This window comes from Nicotiana tabacum, chromosome 12 (genome assembly GCF_000715075.1).
Source record: "Nicotiana tabacum cultivar K326 chromosome 12, ASM71507v2, whole genome shotgun sequence".
Taxonomy (NCBI): Eukaryota; Viridiplantae; Streptophyta; class Magnoliopsida; order Solanales; family Solanaceae; genus Nicotiana; species Nicotiana tabacum.
In genome coordinates, this window is record NC_134091.1 from 119,403,620 (window position 1) to 119,422,581 (window position 18,962).

Here is an 18,962-nt window from a genome sequence, read left to right on the forward strand (position 1 = left end):
GTCCAAGAGTTTGTTATAGAAATGGGTGCCCCCATTACTTATCGTCAATCTCGGAGTGCTGAATCTTGTAAAGATATGCTTTTTCACAAACTTAACCACAACCTTGGCATCATTGATAGGAAGAGATATGGCCTCCACCCATTACGACACATAGTCAACGACCACCAAAATGTACTTACACCCACTGGACGAGGGAAACTGACCCATAAAATCAATTCCCCAAACATCAAAAATTTCAACCTCCATAATATTGTGCAATAACATCTCATGCCTTTTCGTAATTGTTCCTGTTCTCTTCTCTGGAACCTATCATATCTCCTCACGAACTCATGGGCGTCTTTAAACACCCTAGGCCAATAGAAACCCGATTGCAGTACCTTAGCTACTGTTTTGTCACCCGCATGATGACCACCATAAGGCGATGCATGGCATTCATGTAAGATAGCAATTATTTCAGATTCGGGCACACATCTTCTCATTAGCTGATCAATACACGATTTGAACAGGAATGGCTCATCCCACACATATGATCTCACATCTCGCAAGAACTTCTTTTTAGCATAAGGTTCAAGATCAGGCGGCATCTCTCCACTTGCCAAATAGTTCACAAAATTTTCATACCATGGTACCTCCCCAGCAATAATGGCCAACAATTGCTCATCCAAAAATGTTTCCTTGATGACATCTCCCTTAACTACATGGTTCCGAGTTTCTAACCTTGACTAGTGATCAGCCACTTGATTCTCTGTTCCTTTACGGTCCCGGATCTCTAAGTCAAATTCTTGCAAGAGTAAAACCCAACGGATTAGCCTTGGTTTAGCATCTTTCTTTTTCAACAAATACCTGATGGTTGCATGGTCTGTGTAGACGATGACTTTGGTGCCAACCAAATAGGACCGAAATTTATCGAACGCCCACACTACAGCAAGCAACTCCTTTTCTGTCACAGTATAATTTATTTGAGCGGGAGTGAAAGTCTTGCTTGCGTAGTAAATAGAGTGAAATATTTTCCTCCTCCTCTGGCCCAATACAGTCCCAATTGCACCATCACTGGCGTCACACATCAGCTCAGATGGCTTGTTCAGCTCCTCGAACGCTTTCAGACAAGCATCGTCAAACTTGAACGACACATCCTTCTCTAACAACCTGCACAAAGGAGAGGAAATTTTTGAGAAATCCTTTATAAATCGGCGATAAAAACCTGCATGTCCCAGAAAACTCCTAACTCCTTTCACTGAAATCGGTGGTGGCAACTTTTCAATTGCTTCCACCTTAGCCTTGTCAACTTCCATCCCATCTTTAGACACCTTGTGTCCCAACACTATACCTTCACGTACCATAAAATGGCACTTTTCCCAATTCAGTACTAGATTAGTCTCCTCGCACCTGGCAAGCACTTTAGCAAGATTGGTTAAGCATTCATCAAAAGACGGACCAAACACAGAAAAATCATCCATAAAAACCTCCACAAACCATTCCACCATATCGGTGAAAATAGCCATCATACACCTTTGAAAAGTCGCAGGTGCATTACACAACCCGAATGGCATTCTCTTAAATGCATAAGTGTCATAAGGGCATGTAAAAGTGGTCTTTTCTTGATCTTCCGGTGCAATAGAAATCTGATTATACCCCGAATAGCCATCAAGGAAACAATAGTATTCCTGTCCGGCTAACTTGTCAAGCATTTGATCAATGAAGGGGAGAGGGAAGTGATCTTTTCCTGTAGCATTATTCAACTTCCTATAGACTATGCATATTCGCCAACTAGTCGCAGTCCTAGTTGGGATTAATTCATTTTGTTCATTTACTATAACAGTCATACCCCCCTTTTTAGGTACACATTGAACAGGGCTTACCCACTTGCTATCGGAGATAGGAAATACTATACCTGCGTCGAGCCACTTAATTACTTCTTTTCTTACCACCTCTTTTATGATTGGATTGAGGTGGCGTTGATGCTCCACGTTAGGCTTGTGTCCCTCCTCCATGAGTATTTTGTGCATGCAGAATGCAGGGCTAATACCTTTTATGTCAGACATCTTCCAACCAATGGCATGCTTATGCTCCCTCAGCACCCTTAAGAGTTTTTCTTCCTGCAATTCAGACTAATGAGAAGAAACAATCACATGCAAAGTGTTAGAATTTCCTAAATATGCACAACAAAGATGAGATGGTAAGGGTTTCGGAAGCGGGCCGATTGGCCTATCCAGAGGATTAAATTGGGTTCTTTCTCTTATGAATTTGCACGATGCATCTAGAATGTGCAACATCTCCTCAACCTATTCTTCAAGTTCCAAGTGATTGAACAACGTCAATACCTTTTCTAGTGCATCTTCTTTAGACGTCCTTGGCTCTACGACTAGTTCATTTATCTCCACCACCGAAATCATGTCCAGGTCCTCATAATGACGAGGAAATTGAATGGCTTGATATACATTGAAGACTGCTTCTTCATTGTCCACCCTCAAGATCATCTTACCTTCTCGAACTTTGATAATTACATCTCTAGTGGCCAAAATAGGTCATCCCAAGATGATAGGAACTAACTGATCAGCCACGTAATCTAGGATGATAAAATCTACAGGAAAAATAAACTTCCCAATCTGCAGCAAGACGTCCTCAATTACCCCTCAGGATAAACATAAGATCTATCAGCTAACTGTAGCATCACCGTGGTGGGTCTCGGAGCTCCTAACCCCAATTTTTTGAACACTAACAACGGCATCAGATTGATACTTGCACCCAAATCACACAAGGCTCTACCCACATCAAATTCACCAATCCTCACGGGGATGGTAAAACTACCCGGATCCTTAAGCTTTTGTGGAAGCTTATGTTGAATCCTGGAAGTGCACTCCTCAGTAAGTGCTACGGTCTCAAACTCAGTTAACCTCCTTTTATTTGCCACTATCTCCTTAATATATTTTGCATATTTTGGGACCTCATGGAGCATGTCCACCAGAGGGATGTTCAAATGTATCTGCTTCAACATATCTAGGAATTTGTGAAACATATGGTCATCATTCTTCTTTCTTAATCTTTGAGGAAAAGGGGGTGGCACACTCTCTGATCTTTGCTCAGGCTCTGTTTTGTTTCTCTCATCTACCTCTACAGGTTTTGGCACTCTTTCTTCTTTGAGCCTAGATTGTTCCTTTTTCTTCTTAGACACTTCTACCAACTCTCTCCCATTTCTCAACGTCACTGTATTGACTTGAGGATTTTTCTCTGTATAACTTGGGAGAGCTCCAGCAGGTCTAGTATTCTGATTGTTAGCCATCTGCCCAAACTGCCTCTCTAGATTTCTGAACTATGCGCGCAATTATTGATTCTCAGCCCTGACTTACTGACTCTCTGCCCTGACTTGTTGATTCTCAGCCATAACTTTCTGATTGTCTATCAAGAGCTTTTTCATCATGTCAGTCAGACTCTCCTCTCCTTGCTGTGGAGGTTGAGGTGGATGATTGTAATTCGCTTGAGGCCTGATATTCTTATTTCCACCCCTAGAGAAGTTAGGAAGATTCTTCCAGTTCGGATTGTATGTGTTACAATATTGAGCATTTTGATTCATCGGCCCTCTAGCTTGTTGCCCCGCGTAGTAGATGGATTCAGGATTCACGGGGCATATGTCACTTGTGTGACCTTGACCGCATAACTCGTAGCAAGTAGACATCTGTTGCACATGTTGCATCTGTTGTGCGTGGTGCATTGTCATTTTATTCATCTAATTCACTAATCTCGCTATATCTGCTCTCATTGTTGAGAAATCATTAAGATCGATCACATCTGCTGCCTTTTGTTTAGGTGCTCTTCGTGGTTCCCCATCTCCTTGCCAATTATTATCATTAGCAGTGAAATTGTTTAGCAGGATCTGGATCTCACTATACGGTCTTGCCATGCAACTACCCCCACATGCTGAGTCAAGATTCATCTTTGATGTCTCATCCAACCCGTCAACGAAAGTGTGACCCAACACCTCATCAGTCTAACAATGGTGTGCCCATTCTCTGAGTAGCCTCTTGAATGATTCCCAAGCGTGTCGAAGAGTCTCACCATCTCGTTGTTGAAACCCAAGAATCTGGATCCTCAACTACTTTATCTTCTTCGTGGGAAAAAACTTAATTAAAAATTTCCTTGCTAGATCATCCCAATTGTGGATTGAGTTCGCGGGCTCCTTTTGTAACCATTCCTTAGCTTCCCTCATCAGTGAAAAGGGAAATAATGTTAGTCAGACATAGTCCTTGAAAATGTTCGGATAATTGTAAGTGTCTATAATTTTCAGGAAGCTCTGAATGTGCATCTGCGGGTCTTCATGAGATAGACCTACATATTGTCCTGTGGATTGAATCAATTGTACCATGTACTGTTTGAGTTCAAAGTGACCCGTGATATCAGGCTTCACAATCGCCTGAGTCATAAGAGCCAGATTGGGCCTTACAGCTTCTATCACTGGACGCTCTTCATTACCTGCCATCTCTATTGGTTGTGGTTGAACTACGATGTCCAACTCTCTTTCAATTATAGTTCTAGATTCAACTTCCCTCCTCACTCTATGAAGTGTTCGTTTGATTTTAGGATCAAGATGAAAGAGATTGTTTGCGCTTCTACTCCTCCACATTCAAGAGAAGAGCTTGCGTTAACACAAATAAAGCAAACTAAAAATTAAAACTTGAACAAATAACGAATAAAAGCTTAACTTAACTAAACAATCAATAACTAAGTCCCCGCCAACGGCGCCAAAAACTTATTGGTTCCTCAAGTACACGCAAGAATACGTGGCCGTCAAGTAATAAAGTGACTCGAAAGTCGGATGTCGAACCCACAGAGACTTAGATTGATCGTTAACTAAACAAACTAAAATTAATTAATTATCCAAGCTATTTAAGAGTGATGTTTTTATATTAATCTACTATTGCGGAAATTAAACAAGTAACAACTAATTTATCAAGAATACAAATGTGTATGATAAGATTTTACTTCAGATGAGATAAAAATTCCAGGGTTGTGGTTGGTTTATCAATCCTATTAAGTTCAATAATTACACTCGTTAATCCAGATTATCTATGGTTGCTAATTAACCGGATCGTTTATATGAATAGCATGTTCCCACAATACTACTCTCCCGCCCACAATATATCAATCATATATTCCTATGGTATTGAGTCTATCATGAATGAATATAATACGGTATTTAATTAAGCAAGACGGTTAGATATATTTCTATCCTAACCGCGAAATCGTTCCCCGAGCCACGGGTTCAGAAACAAGCCTTTTATAATTCTACTCTAATCTAAACACGGCTTTCCCAAGCATAGCATAGCTAGTAGGGTGGATTGGTAGCTACAAAAATTCACAAGTGAAAACTAGAATTAAATAAACAACCACAAGATGATAATCCGAATTAACAAAGATGTAATTAATAAACGTTAATAATCATGTCAACCACAACCCTAGAACTTAGAGTGCTTAGCCACTCCTCCAAGAGTGGTTCCACGTGATGTTCTTGCCTCCGGTCACAAAACTCTTCTAAAAATGATGTTTAATGACTATTTATATGTATAGAAAAAAGACACAAACGAAATAACCAAGTACAAAACCAAATAGGAGACAAAATAGGCCTTAAAAACCCAGAACACCCTCGCTACAGGGCTCGCGCCGCGAGGCAAAATGCGAGCTTTACCTCGCATTACACTATGCAGCGCACGCTCAAACGGACGCAAAATCCCTCATGAAGCTAGCTCTAACGCGAGCTTTTATCCTCGCGTTGCATGTTCTATAGCGAGCTTACTCCCTCGCGTCGCTGACTTCTTTGCATGTTTCAATTCTCATTTTCTACCTAACTTTTCCTTCTTTCATCTTCTCGTTTCTGTTTCTTTTTTTTCAATTCCTATGCAGTTGTTTCTTTCTTCATCAATAATTCCCTTCTTTTTCAATTTGTTCTTTTGTCTTCTTTTGGTTTATCTTCAAACATTGCAGTATTATACATCATAATATTTTCCGTCATCAAATAATCACGAACCATTCTTGTAGTATATAAGATACACATAAAATCTCTACTTTGCTCTCAATTTCGTCTTCGACGTACTTACACATAAAACAAACTCAATTAAGCCCAAATATAGTATAGTTTAGCATTAAAGCACCTAAAATGTAAGGTACGTAATGCACTAAAAATATGTAATTATAGACTAACATCACCTTGGCCTTCTTGGCCCCATCATGGGCCATTACGAATTTATCGGCCATTTCTTCTAAGGTTTTAATGAAATACGCAGGCAGTTGTGAATACCACGTTAGAGCTCCTCCCGTGAGGGTCTCGCCGAATTATTTTAACAAAATGGAGGATACTTGTTCCTTGGCGAGTTCATTGCCTTTCACGGCGGTGACATAGTGAGTCACATGGTCTTCGGGGTCGGTCGTGCCATCATATATTTTCAGATAGGGCGGCATTTTTAAGGTTTTTTGTATGGCATGTGGGGCGGCGTCATCACTATACGGCTCCTCGACGAACCGACCGGCATCTCTCTTCGGCAAGAGTTTAGGGGTATCCGGTATCTTATCGACCCTTTCTTGGTGTTCTCTCATTTGATCCTGATGTGCTTTGTTCTCATTCTACATTTCCTCCATTCTTTTCAGAATGGCTGTGAGAGTGTTGTCACCTGCACTACTAACGACATTGTGAGTAATACCTGTCGTTGGAGGCGGAGGAAATTGATCATGCTGCTCGTCCACTGCTAGTATAATGCAAGTCCTCGCGTTTTCTGTAGCCGTGTCCCGAGCGGGCTTATGGAGGATGCTGGTTAGCGTGTCGGTTAGTGAAGTTTCAAGGAGCTTTTTTACTGCTGGTGGCGTCTCTTCCACCACGGATGTAAAGGCTCCCTTACCAAGAGATTTTGTGATGCTACAGTGAGGAGGGGGTAACCCACCCCGCCTGGGGAAGGCATTGGGCGTTGCGCCCTCGTCCACTGCTTCAGAGCTCTCATTGATGATATTCATGAGGTTGGTTGGGAGGTTACTCATTATTCTTGTTCTTTCTTTCCCGTTACCTGTCATATTAGATTTGTGCATACAAAGAAAGGGGAGCTTGTTCTTGCTTCTTCTTTTTTTACGTTAGCGATTCGTGTCAGCTATAGATCTAGAGGAAAACTAAAAATTTAACTAGGAAATTCCCACAGACGGCGCCAAATTATTTGACCAAAAAGTATAACTTTCGGTTAAAACTATTATATTTATATAATTATGGGTTAAAACTAGTTAACGATAATATCTCTAAATGCGGATCCTGAAAGCGTGGATAATGTGGGACAAATCTAATAGGAGATTGACAATAACATGTACTAAATATTCATAAAGTATGAGCAATAATGGAGGAGTAACTAAGCAATAAATAGGAATAAATAACATTTAAGTCAATAGGAGGACTGATTCACCCAATAAAGAATGGACTAGATGATTATTTCTCCTGACAATGATGAATGACAGATAAATCCTAGAATGTTCGAACTATTCTCAGATCTGATGGGAAAGTATGGAATAATATGAACAAGAATCTTGATGAAAATGTAATGTTTGTATCTTTGCTAGAGAGGGAATCTTTCTTCGAAAAAATGTTCTTATTAGATCAATATTACATATCCTCTGTCCTTATCTTTTTGTCTTCTATATATGGGACACATCCCTAGTAAACCCTAATACTACATGTGCAGAGAATATTCTTATTGAATATTCCCTCTATTATCATATTCTTAAAACTAGCCGTTACGGTTCTTTCCGCGGACTTAGTCCTCGACCATTATAAGCATCTCGATCACGAGCTTCACCATTTCGTGATCGACCTCGACTGATTTTTCCTCAATACGTTCTCGCCCTAAATGTTCCGTAGTAGATTTTGACCTATACAGTTAGTCCCTCCGCTTATTGAGGCTATCCTCTGACGACCTTGATGAGCGGACTTTGTTGGTTATGGTCGAGGATAGTGGACGAGTGGGTCGGGTAGTTAAACTTGGGACGAGCCGGCAACGTGGCCTTTCGAGAGCCGCCACTTTTGGGGTTGTGTCGTTTCTGCGCTAGAATGACGTCATGACATCATGCGTCATTATGGCACATTTTCCCGATGCTTTGCGTCATTTCTCGTGCGACTGTCAGTTGGAGCTGCCGTTTCGATTCCAGTGCTGGGTAATGATGGCATAACCTTTTGGTTTTGATGCCCGAACTCTTATAAATAGAGATGTGATGACATTCATTTGTTCTTTACGTGTTTTCCTCATCAAAACCTTGATATTTCTTCTCCCTTCTTCCTCGCTGTGTCTTTTTTTTTCTGGTTGTAGTGCTTCCCGTTGCTTCTAATCCTTCTTTCTCATTGAAAATATGGCTAATGTATCTTCTGGTTCCGGTGTGGGGACTGACCATGTCTCTTTGGCGGTATTTATGCATCCTCACGTTGATGGTGTCTATGAGAACTTTCCTACGGTGGAGGAAATAATTTCTCGTAACGAGAAAGTTAGATCTGATTCCACATAGCCAAGAAGAGTGGCAGGAGCTTTTTAAACACCTAATCGGAGAATTCATCAACTGAAAACTTTCTAGAAAGATTTCCACCAAGCTCCACCACCCAAACTAAAAGATCATTCGTGACGTTCAAAAAAGAAAGACATAATAATAAGAAATATAAACAATTTTTACAACATTTGTCAACAACAATTGCAGTACTTGACTTATAAAAATTTGTGATTCATATTAGTTTGACATAGTTCTTGTAAAATTTCCATATTTCAAAAATTAAGAAACCGATGTGTAAATTAACTTCCAAAATTAGATTCGTTGGGGAAGGAGAGAAAAATAAAGGCAAAGAGAGAAAGAAAGGTAGAAAAAAGACCAATGATCTGACCATCATGTGATACATGATTAAGAATAAAGCTATTCTAGCAAAGGCTATAAGGATCTTATTTAATATCACCTCTACAAGCTAAGAGTACTTCCAAAACAATCCAATTGAAAAGAAGAAAGGAAAAAAAGTGATATAAATACTTCAGAGAATCTTTTGATTTTGAAAATCAAGTTATTAACGGAAAAGGCAAAAAGTAGTCTGCAAAAAGTACTACTAATAAGACCTTATGCAACTTATATTGAGTTATAAGCCCTTGCAGTTTTGTACAGAAAAACTGCAGGCTTTGTAAGAATAGCCACATGAAAAGACACGACTTTCGCTTTGTTTTCTTTCTTTCTTTTTTACATTTTGTAAAGTAATACTATTACATATAGACCAGACAGAAGAGAATAGCAGAGTCGTTGACAAACAGTTTATTTGAGTGATTCAAAAGGACAAAACACTGGAGAGGGACTATCAAGTTCTCAACCAATAGAATGTGAGTCATTTGGTTGGCCTTCTAAACACAAATACAAGTCTAGTATCAAGTTCTACATTATTTAAAATTTTATAAAGTTTGGTTTTACTAATTTAGTTTTTGCATATTTACAACATTTGGTTTCTGGTATGAAACTTTGCGTAACTAATCGTACAAATGCCCAAATTCCAAATCACGATACGGACCTATCGAAACTGTCAAAGCACTGATCCGAGTTCATTTGCTCAAAATGTTGACCAAGGTCAACTCAGTTGAGTTTTAAAGCTCTAATTCACATTTTGATCCATTTTTTTCACATAAAAATTTTTCGAAAAATTTTACGGACTATGCACGCAAGTCGAGGAATGATAAATAGTATTTTTCGAGGTCTTAGAACACATAATTAATTATTAAATTTAAAGATGGCATTTTGGGTCATTACAATTTACCAAGAGGAGGGAATCACACTTAGCTTCGACCACCTCAGCCCCAAGGCTTTTAGCCAATTTGAGATCTGCAATCATACTCGGCCTCATTGCTTATAGTTGCATAAATTATACTATATAAGAATTTATGTACTTCTTTGAACTTGTTTCGGTTAGCGATTTAAAATCGTACTCCCTTTATTTCGGTGTATGTGTCATACCTTCATCTTTAGTCTATCTAAAAGAAAATATTTTATTTTTTTTATTTGGAAATAACTTTAACTCTAAACTTTTGGTTCCTTAATGAGATGATTTATGAAGGGTAGTCTGGTGTACAAGGTATCCAACGTTCATGCAGGGTCCGGGGAAAGGCTGTACCCCAATGAGTATGATGTAAACAACCTACCCTAGTTCAAGCATTAGTGACTGTTTCCGTTGCTCGGACCCGTAACCTATTGGTCACACGGAGAAACATTTACCGTTGCTCCAAGGCTCCCATTCAATTTATACATAGTAACATAAATTTAAATGACTTGTTTTAGACCATAGTTTTAAAAGTCTTTTTTTCTTAAGGTTATATCCAGTCAAACACCGCTACATAAATTACTCAATGAATCGGTTAATTGGAATTGCGAGATGGATAGATGTTACAAATGACGAATCAATTTCTTTTATGTCTGTCACTATATATTTGTTAGTGTTGTTCGCCTATAATTGATAGATGAATCAAAAACTTTTCATTCTAACTTCTTCTTTCTCAATTGAAATTGAGATCTCTGCCTAGGACAGGGGGATAAGAATTGAGTTTTGAATAAACTAATAATAAATGGTTAATTTGTTTGGTATGCACACTTTTTATCCGGCTGGCATATATACATAGAATGTCTACTCTCTGACAGCCACGGTAGGGAAACAATTTGACACAGTATCAAGCGTTATAAACGGACTAAAGCTTAAATGCAATGTATTAACTGAAAAATGAATGTGAAAATGAGACAATCTCATATCGTTGAAACTTAAAAACAATGCCCAAGAACTTTTCGTTTGACCAATAGTTCTCACACCTATTCAATGACTTCTGTTTATGGGACCCCTAATCCTACTTTTTATTCTGATATTTATCTTTATTTTCTTGGATCGTTACCTTACATACTGTGAATTTACCAAAAGTTAGATTTGATTTTGTTGTAAGACCATCTTTTGATTCAACTTGAAAGATTTTGATTTCCCATCAAAATTAGGTGGCAACTCTAAACAGAACTTGTAAACTGAACCAACATAGAATTGCATCTGACCTGATATAACACAATTTCAACTAAAATGAAATAAAAGGGGGGGGGGAGAGAGAGATTTGTGGTTGCTACTATTGGCATTAGCTAAACTGCCAAATTGCTAAAATCCAAATCAATGGCAACACCACTTTACCACTTCTACTTATGAACTAAAATTTAGAAACATAAGTTGAGGATGTCCCTACATAATGTAATTCTACGATAAACAGTTTAAGGATCACAGATAAAGAAATACTGGTGAAAGATAGGCACTTACTCAAGCCAAAAGTGTTATCATGGAAAGCAAATTATCAGGATAGTCATCTACCATGTCTTTCCAAGAAAAACCTGTTACTACAAATAAAAGCTCAGTACTACTCCTTCTGCACGTAGGATTGATGTGCTGTTGGCACATAATTGCCATAGCTAGATGACAGATCTGTTGTATAAGAATTTGCAGTAATTCTCTCATCTGCTACTGGCATTCCGCTGCCTGCGTAATTTCCATAACTATATGGCAGAGAAGGTGCATAAGAAGTTGCAGTAGTTCCGTCATCAGCTGGATAGTAATATGATCTCTGCTCATAGGATTGCTGGGGATATGCAGCCTGACTTGGAGCTTGATAATCATAAGATGTACTAAGATGAGTGTACTTATCGGACAATCCTGCATAAGTTGCTCTCTCAACTAAACCAGAGGGGACCTGTCTGCTTGGATTATAAGCGGCCACTCTCTCTATTAAAACAGAGGGGGGCTGTCTGCTAGGAACGTTAGCAGGTCTGGTAGATCCATGTGTTCCTCCACTTGGCCGTGGTTTCTTGAATTGCTGATGTTTAGCTGATCCAGAATGTCTTCTCTTATCATTAGACTTGGATTTGTCATTAGAAATGGCTTTTTCCAGCTGACCAACCCTTCTTTGTAGTGGATCAAGTGGATATTCTGCTTCAAGCTTGTAATCTCTAATACACCGTACCACTGCCCTAACAGCTGCAAGTTCCTGCGCAATTGTACTATTATGTAAGAGAGTTTGCCTATAATTAAGAGATAAAGAATGCCAACCTCCCCTCGTCTTTTGGCTCTCTTTTTGCTTCTGATAGACAAGTAGGAACAAGTTTGCCATGGTGATATTTAATTGTCAAACCTCGAAAAGAAGTAAATTCATATCAGTAAACTCAAGCATTAAGCCCCACTAAATTAACTTGAAAGTAGAAAGGCCTCAAGCTGGTTATTATTGTGTCAGCCATAACCACTATGCTTCAGTTTGCAGGCAATTTTCTATTTATTTACAACTTGTTCATTTCTAGATAATCTAATTCATTCCCTGACAAGAATTAAACGTGCATATCAAGATTTAACTTTAAAATCCTAAGGCAAGCTGCTTCATATAGTTGTTCTACAGTCTTCTTTGACCCAGGCTTGCTACTTCATCAAAACTCTTAACTAAAATCTGAAAAGAGCTTAAATTGTCTCTAGCGTTTCTTTCCGAAAAAGGATTCAGATTGCATCCTCTCGTTTACCTCTAGATTAAGGAATCAAGGACAAGGAGGAAATTTGGCTTCACCATGACCGTTCATAGGTAAGACTCTAACCCACTCCCCAAGAAGAAAAAACCATGGTTTTAATCAAATGAAACACTTGGGAATTGGGATAACCCAAGTTCCATATCTCTTCACATTCCCAATTTACTTGTACATTTTTATAAAAAATTATGGTTCGGTTATTTTGGTCTTCTTTATAAATCAGTGAACTAAGGTTTCACTCCCCGGGGAGGTTATTAAACAACATCGACCACCACCCAGGATCTTTGTTTTTCCCAATATCTAGTACATCCAGTAGAGATCAAAATATTCATTTCCTCGTCTGTTCACACGGTGAAATCATTATATGGAAATTTGATGAAGCGGGGATAGGAGAGTGGTGGGGAGGAAAGGCGACGGAGAGGCACCAAAAAAACAGCTTTCTTCACATGGTGTGCAGTACAGATGCCATAACGATTGATAAAATTAGGAAGAGAGGCCGACAATGTAAAGCCAGTTTTGTTTATAAGCAGTTCGGAGAAGACCAAGACCCAAATCATACAATTGTTACATGTTACATGTGTGTCACACAACTCTGAACTTTTTTGGGTTCAAGAAAGCAATGGTGTTACCTAGGACTGTGAGAGAGACCATGTCACGAGTTAGACGAAAATAGGGTGAAAAAAGGAAGTTTTGCCTAACAAGGGTAGAGGGGCAGGCCCATTATCCACTGAACTTCAAACCGTGCGCCATTGGCCCTCGGGGATTTCTCGGTTATAGACAAAAAGGAAGTTTGCCTAAGAACAATTCTATGCGTCTTGATTAAAAAAATCGAACTACTCTATGCGTTTTTTGAATAATTTGGCATGAAAGAAATAGGAAACTGTTCCAAAACAATGAAATCAATATAACTATTAAAAAGTCTTCTTTTCTTTCATTTACTTTTTTGGTGTAAAGAGAAAATACACATTTTTATAAATGATTTGGCCAACATGATAGATGTCTGTGGATACGATTTACATGTTTTTTTACACGGATTTCGGTGTTTAATTTCATGAAATTTCCATTGAATAACCAGAGAGTATGAAAGGTAATATACAGCAAGTTCATGGCAAACTAAGACTACTATTTTCTTCACTTTCTCATATTAGATTACTTTTTGCATTCTAAGGACTAAAATAGTGTTGAATATGCATGTCATATGTACATAATAAAGCACATGTGGATTAATACTTGTAATCTAAGTTGCTTGGACACGAGTGCGGGTGTCCGACACGGATGAGGATTCAGACGCCGGATCCTTCGAAATGTAAATTCTAAGATTCGGGAATACAGATCCTAGTACGGATATGGGTGCGGGGATCCGGCTAAAAATAATTTAAAGAAAATAAAAATATAAAAATATCTCTAGATTATGAGAAATTTTATGGAAAACTTGCGTATAGCTTGTAAAGTGTGGATTTGTTTTTTATTCTCAAGTTGTAGATAAGTAAAGGATTGATTTCCTTGATAAGGTATGTTATTTTCTTCAAATTTACCCTAGTCTTGGTTCTGATTTCAGGAATCAAGTTGTATCAAGTTGGTTCTCATCTCGAATTTTTCCGTCTGTCGTAGTCAAAGTAACCAAAATTGTTTGACCAAATCCGGTACGGATCCCATACCCACACCCATACTAGTGTCGTTTCCACACAGGTGCGGCACCTAAATTGTTGTGTCGGAGCAACTTAGCTTGTAATAACCAATGACGTCATCTACCTATATAGATCATTGGAAATTAACTGTACATGCATGCAACTCTATTGACAGATATTTGAGCTACCAATGAAAGTAGAATTTCCTAAATGGTCAAATTTAACAAATGCATGACCGCCAAAGGATTAATTTGGCTAGTAGTACCTCTCTGTTTCCCGAGTTACCTCCCTTCCCTTGTGCGTTACGTCTCAAGTCCCTCAAATAGCCTTTCAGGAGCGGGACAAGGGGGAATCTTTCAGTCAGCTTGAAGGTATGAATAAAACGAGCAGCATCGATTTGCTTCTCATTATGAATCAATGCTTCAATGATACCTGCAAAGAAATAATAATAATGATAATAATAGAATTAACACCATAAATGATTGCATAATTTTTTGATGAAGTAATATGTTTGCATATTTGGAGAGGCAGCAGCTATTAGATGCATCATTTGAACAGTTCCTAGCATAGTATACTATAAAGGTCCAAGATTTCCAGTGAAAAGAGCATCTCAAAGAAGAGATGGTCTGGTCTCCAGACCACATCAGGTCAGTTAAAAGAACACCAACCTGGCATTTTGTCTGCTAAGCCAAGAGAACGGCAGAGCTCAGGCCCCTGCCTATTGTGAGCCACTGCAAGAACAAACTTGCAGAGCTCTTCTTCATCAAACTCTGAAGCAATCCTAAAAGTTGCAAGGAGCTGCAAAAATGCCCCGGTTTCCAATGAAGCTTGATTGGCAGCATCAGTGCCTGCAGTAGCCAACTTAGGCTTCCATTCATCAGCAATGACCTTGGCTTGCTGCTTAATTTCTGGGTACAGAAGGTGATCAGCACCTGGTTTAGCTTTCGCCAACAAGGTGGCTATGGCTTCCATACAAACAACGCAGGCTTGACGCAAGCTATGGTTAGCATTTCTGCTTTCCTCAGCTTTAGAGTTAGATTCATCATTAGAGTAGAAGAACTCAAGTGAAGCCAGTACCAAACGGCCTGGTTCACTTGCACCTTCAAGGGCAACGGAGAGTTCCTCAGAAATTGAGGTCATACTCTTTTTACTCTCCATGATATAATGCAGAAGTCCTTCTGCATCCATCTTCTCACATAATTGTGTCAGTTCTGGTCGAGGTTTGACCTTGTCAGAAACACCATCAGCATTTTCACCAGCTCTACCAGAGGATTTTACCTCTGAGCCAGTATGAAGTCCATTTGTTCCACCAAGAGAGCTGTTTACCTCAATGTCTTTGCTGTCCTCTATATCTGTATGCTCTAAAGATGCCAATTGATGATCTCCCCGTGCTGCAGCAATTGCAGAAACTGCAGCATCTTTAAGTTCCTGCAACTGATCCCACAAATTTTGCTCCCTAGCAGCTATATCTGCCTCTCGTGAAGTAATCAGCAGATGTGCATCAGATTCTTGTTCCTTAAAGGCTTTCTCTCTACTTTCCAGTTCCAAAGATTTGTTCACTGCTGAGGCCTCCAGATCCCGGAAGTGTCTTTCAATATCCTTGAGTAAACCCTTATCCATGGAGGCATCTTCGTGAGATTCAAGATCATTTAATGCCTTCCCCAATTGTTCAATCAGGGATGGTACACTTTTGATTATCAAAAGAAGATCCATCTCAGCCATGGTACCTCAAATATCTGCAAATATCTGGAGATCAGAAGATGCATGAAAGAAATGCACGCAAAACATAGTATACAGTAAAATATCTCCTCAAGATCTGGGCACTAACATGCAAACTATCCACCCCACTCCCAAGAAAAATAAAGAGAAAGCATCCTCTGTCCAGTGTCCACTAGACAAATTGTGCCACAATTGAGACAAGATAGACTCGCTCATCGGGCAACCAACATAGAGAAGAAATAATGGCTGAAGTATCATTAGGTTCTTTTGACCAGTGTTATAACAATATTGCGCGAATTGAGATGATGATATTTATTATACACCAAGAAATGAAGCGAAATCTTGTTTTGTAGTGTGAAGAAAACATTTAAGAACTCACACACAATGTACTGTTTCCACAGGGTGTACCAGCTGGGAGCCTGGTGATAGTCAACTAAACAGGCTTTTCTCTTACTACCAAAAATGAAAACAATTCTCTTTTGGCGCATATATTTTGTATAGCAATTCCTAGAACCTTTCATGGTAACCATGGTGTGACCTAATTGAATGCTTTTTATTTTCATTCAATCAAACATAAGAAGCAACGTTCACCAAAAGGTACGTGATGCCTCCTTTGAGATAAAATGTACATCTTTTATAGTCTTTCACTTTCACTTTGAGTTTATTCTTTTTCAATATATACTTTGGTTTTTAAAATACTATGATAGAACTTTTTCACCACCAACTAGTCACATAGCAGCGGCGGAGAACGCTAACAGATGAAACCATATGACAACTAATCTATTATGCCTTAATCCCAACATAGTTGTGGCCCGCTGTAAAAGTCTACTATATCCATTCCATTCTATCCAGATCTGTTTCTTTCCAATATCAACAAATCAATGAACTACGCCTTAATTCCTAATTGCATGGGGTTAGCTGTACGAATCCTCTATATTCCTTTATCTCTAGTTGAACCTGTTTCATTCAAATACTAAACAATTTGTCTCATAAGGCAAGTCAGAGGTTTTCTAAAGTTAGATGTTCTCTTAATTTCACTGTTACCCCTGCACTGATATACAAGTCTCTAGCCAGATTAAAACTTTAATATTGGCAAATACTGGACAACAACAACAAACCCAATGGAATCTCACAAGTGGGGTACGGGAGAGTAATGTGTAATTGTATACGCAGACCTTACCTCTACCTTATTAAGGTGGAAAGGATGTTTCCGATAGACCCTCGGCTCAAGAACAGTGAAAGGAAGCAATAACCAATTAATAGCAACAACAAGGTAAAAGGCAGTGGCAACAAATGCAGTGTTGTCAAAGGCGCGATTAAGCCCTGAAGCGAGGCTCAAAACATGTTGAGCGCTTCCCTCGCTTTGTGGGTGCTTCAGTATCGCATCAAGACTCTAAGGCATATTTTTCCTTGCCAATGAGTGTAACCCTGAAAATGCGACACTAAACAATTGATATTTCACTTTTATCGTAATTTTTTCTTTTAATTTCTTTGTCCATATATTTGTTATTCATGCTTATAATTATTGGTCTTGGACTACATATACATATTTTTACTTTTTCTCCCGTTTCGCTTTTTTTCATTAAACCCAATGCTTTAATTGTGTTTTGCGCTTAAAGCTCCAACGGACCTTAGAGCTTTTTTTGCGCTTTTTGCCTTTAATAACACTGCAAAAATGGCATTTGGCAAATACTTGACCTAACGTAAAATAAAACAACAATTGACCGAGCCTTAATCTCGACTACTTAGGGTCGACTAGATCTTTTTACTTATGTGATATTAAATTATAATATTAGCTATATCTACATTAATTTTGAGAAGGTGTAGGTCATTGAAGACAACGGTTCATCATATGATTTTAGGTTTCTTTACCTCATCCCTGTTAGCACCTTCAATTTTCATTATATCACACCTACAACGGGTGCATCGGGAGGTCAACATAGGATATTGCAAAACCATCACTAATGACCATGTCATTTATTTTTTTATGACGGTGGTGCCCGAGTCAACTTGCGCACACCTTGAATATTCCACCAGGTACCTGCTACCTCCCAGGTATCAGGTAACTCTAATAGCCATGTCATTTTATAATCTATAGGTCCATTTTATTCCAATACTAGATAACTTTTCTTTTTAGGCAAATTTATGTTTCATCTAAAACTAGAAATCCTCATTTATCCCTACACAAGTCTAGATTAAAAACTAATCTTAGTCCTTTTACAACTAAACCCGAAAACATTTTTCAAATACCATCTAAATTTTTTGATAACTGAGAAATCCCTCAGAGCCAGTGGCGCATCATTTTTGGATCCCACACATCACGTGTTGTGCTCTTACAATTAGACCTAATCCCGTGAGGCTTCTCAAAAACCATCTAACGACATGATTTACATAGAGATTACCCCGAATTCCTACGGAAGGTACATTAAATTGAAGGAATACCCTTTAGCAGATATTCGTGGAACCTTAAAAATCCCAACTATATCCCCCATTTTCGGAAAACAGACATATAAACAAGTACAGAGAAAATTATCGAGCCCATTACTTAACATAGAACATGAATTAAAAATATCAGTAAAAAGAATAAAAAATAGAAATCTTACAGTTCCGTTTTCGAAGAAACCCGCTGTTTAAGAGGGTCAAACCCGAAAGGTCGCCGGAGCTCCGATTCGAAATCTTTGTGGGTTTTCTTCTGTTGCAAATTTCAAGAGATTAAACAAATCATCAGTGAAAGAAGAAGGATTTTCTGGAAAGGATTGAAAGGTTTTCTCGTTCCTCCGAAGAGAGTTATTCTATAGAGACGGAGATTGCTTTGTTATCTTGTTGCCCGATTTGGACTAAATATTTGGGCCTAGTTTTGATCTTCAATGCTTTATGGGCTTAGGCTTTTTCCAATTTTAGCCCGTATGAAAAACTATTTACATTCTATAGCCAAAAAATATATAATTTTTGTATAAAGTATATATATTGTGTGTGTATATATATATATATATATATATATATATATATATATATATATATATATATTTTCGACTACTATTTTGAGAGGGACTG

The 18,962-nt window shown here is 38.6% G+C and overlaps 2 protein-coding genes across 3 annotated transcripts; both read right to left on the reverse strand.

The window, feature by feature from the left end:
- Positions 1-2,626: 2,626 nt before the first annotated feature.
- LOC142167356 (uncharacterized) lies at positions 2,627-3,280 on the reverse strand. The gene has a single exon (XM_075227520.1). It carries the CDS (start codon positions 3,278-3,280, stop codon positions 2,627-2,629), a length of 654 nt encoding a protein of 217 aa, XP_075083621.1.
- Positions 3,281-11,126: 7,846 nt separating this feature from the next.
- Positions 11,127-18,737, reverse strand: LOC107828902 (uncharacterized). Of its 2 annotated transcripts, none has more exons than XM_016656290.2 (4): positions 18,512-18,737; positions 14,858-15,925; positions 14,455-14,621; positions 11,127-12,038 (listed from the first exon to the last, which is right to left on the reverse strand). In XM_016656290.2, the coding sequence occupies exons 2-4, from the start codon at positions 15,909-15,911 to the stop codon at positions 11,415-11,417; spliced, it is 1,845 nt and encodes a 614-aa protein (XP_016511776.1). In that variant the 5' UTR covers positions 15,912-15,925; positions 18,512-18,737; the 3' UTR covers positions 11,127-11,414. The 2 variants fall into 2 exon arrangements, with proteins under 2 accessions (XP_016511776.1, XP_016511778.1); XM_016656292.2 differs by having other exon boundaries at positions 14,858-15,935; positions 18,512-18,722.
- Between the last annotated feature and the right edge of the window lie 225 nt (positions 18,738-18,962).

What these genes read in the sequence shown, in the direction of transcription:
- LOC142167356 (XM_075227520.1), bottom strand. Translation starts at nt 3,280, where the DNA reads ATGGCTAACAATCAGAATACTAGACCTGCTGGAGCTCTCCCAAGTTAT.
- LOC107828902 (XM_016656290.2), bottom strand. Translation starts at nt 15,911, where the DNA reads ATGGCTGAGATGGATCTTCTTTTGATAATCAAAAGTGTACCATCCCTG. An exon ending in CTTAGCAGACAAAATGCCAG is followed by an intron (nt 14,622 to 14,857) that starts GTTGGTGTTCTT and finishes ATTTCTTTGCAG; the next exon opens with GTATCATTGAAGCATTGATT. An exon ending in GTAACTCGGGAAACAGAGAG is followed by an intron (nt 12,039 to 14,454) that starts GTACTACTAGCC and finishes ACAATTGCGCAG; the next exon opens with GAACTTGCAGCTGTTAGGGC.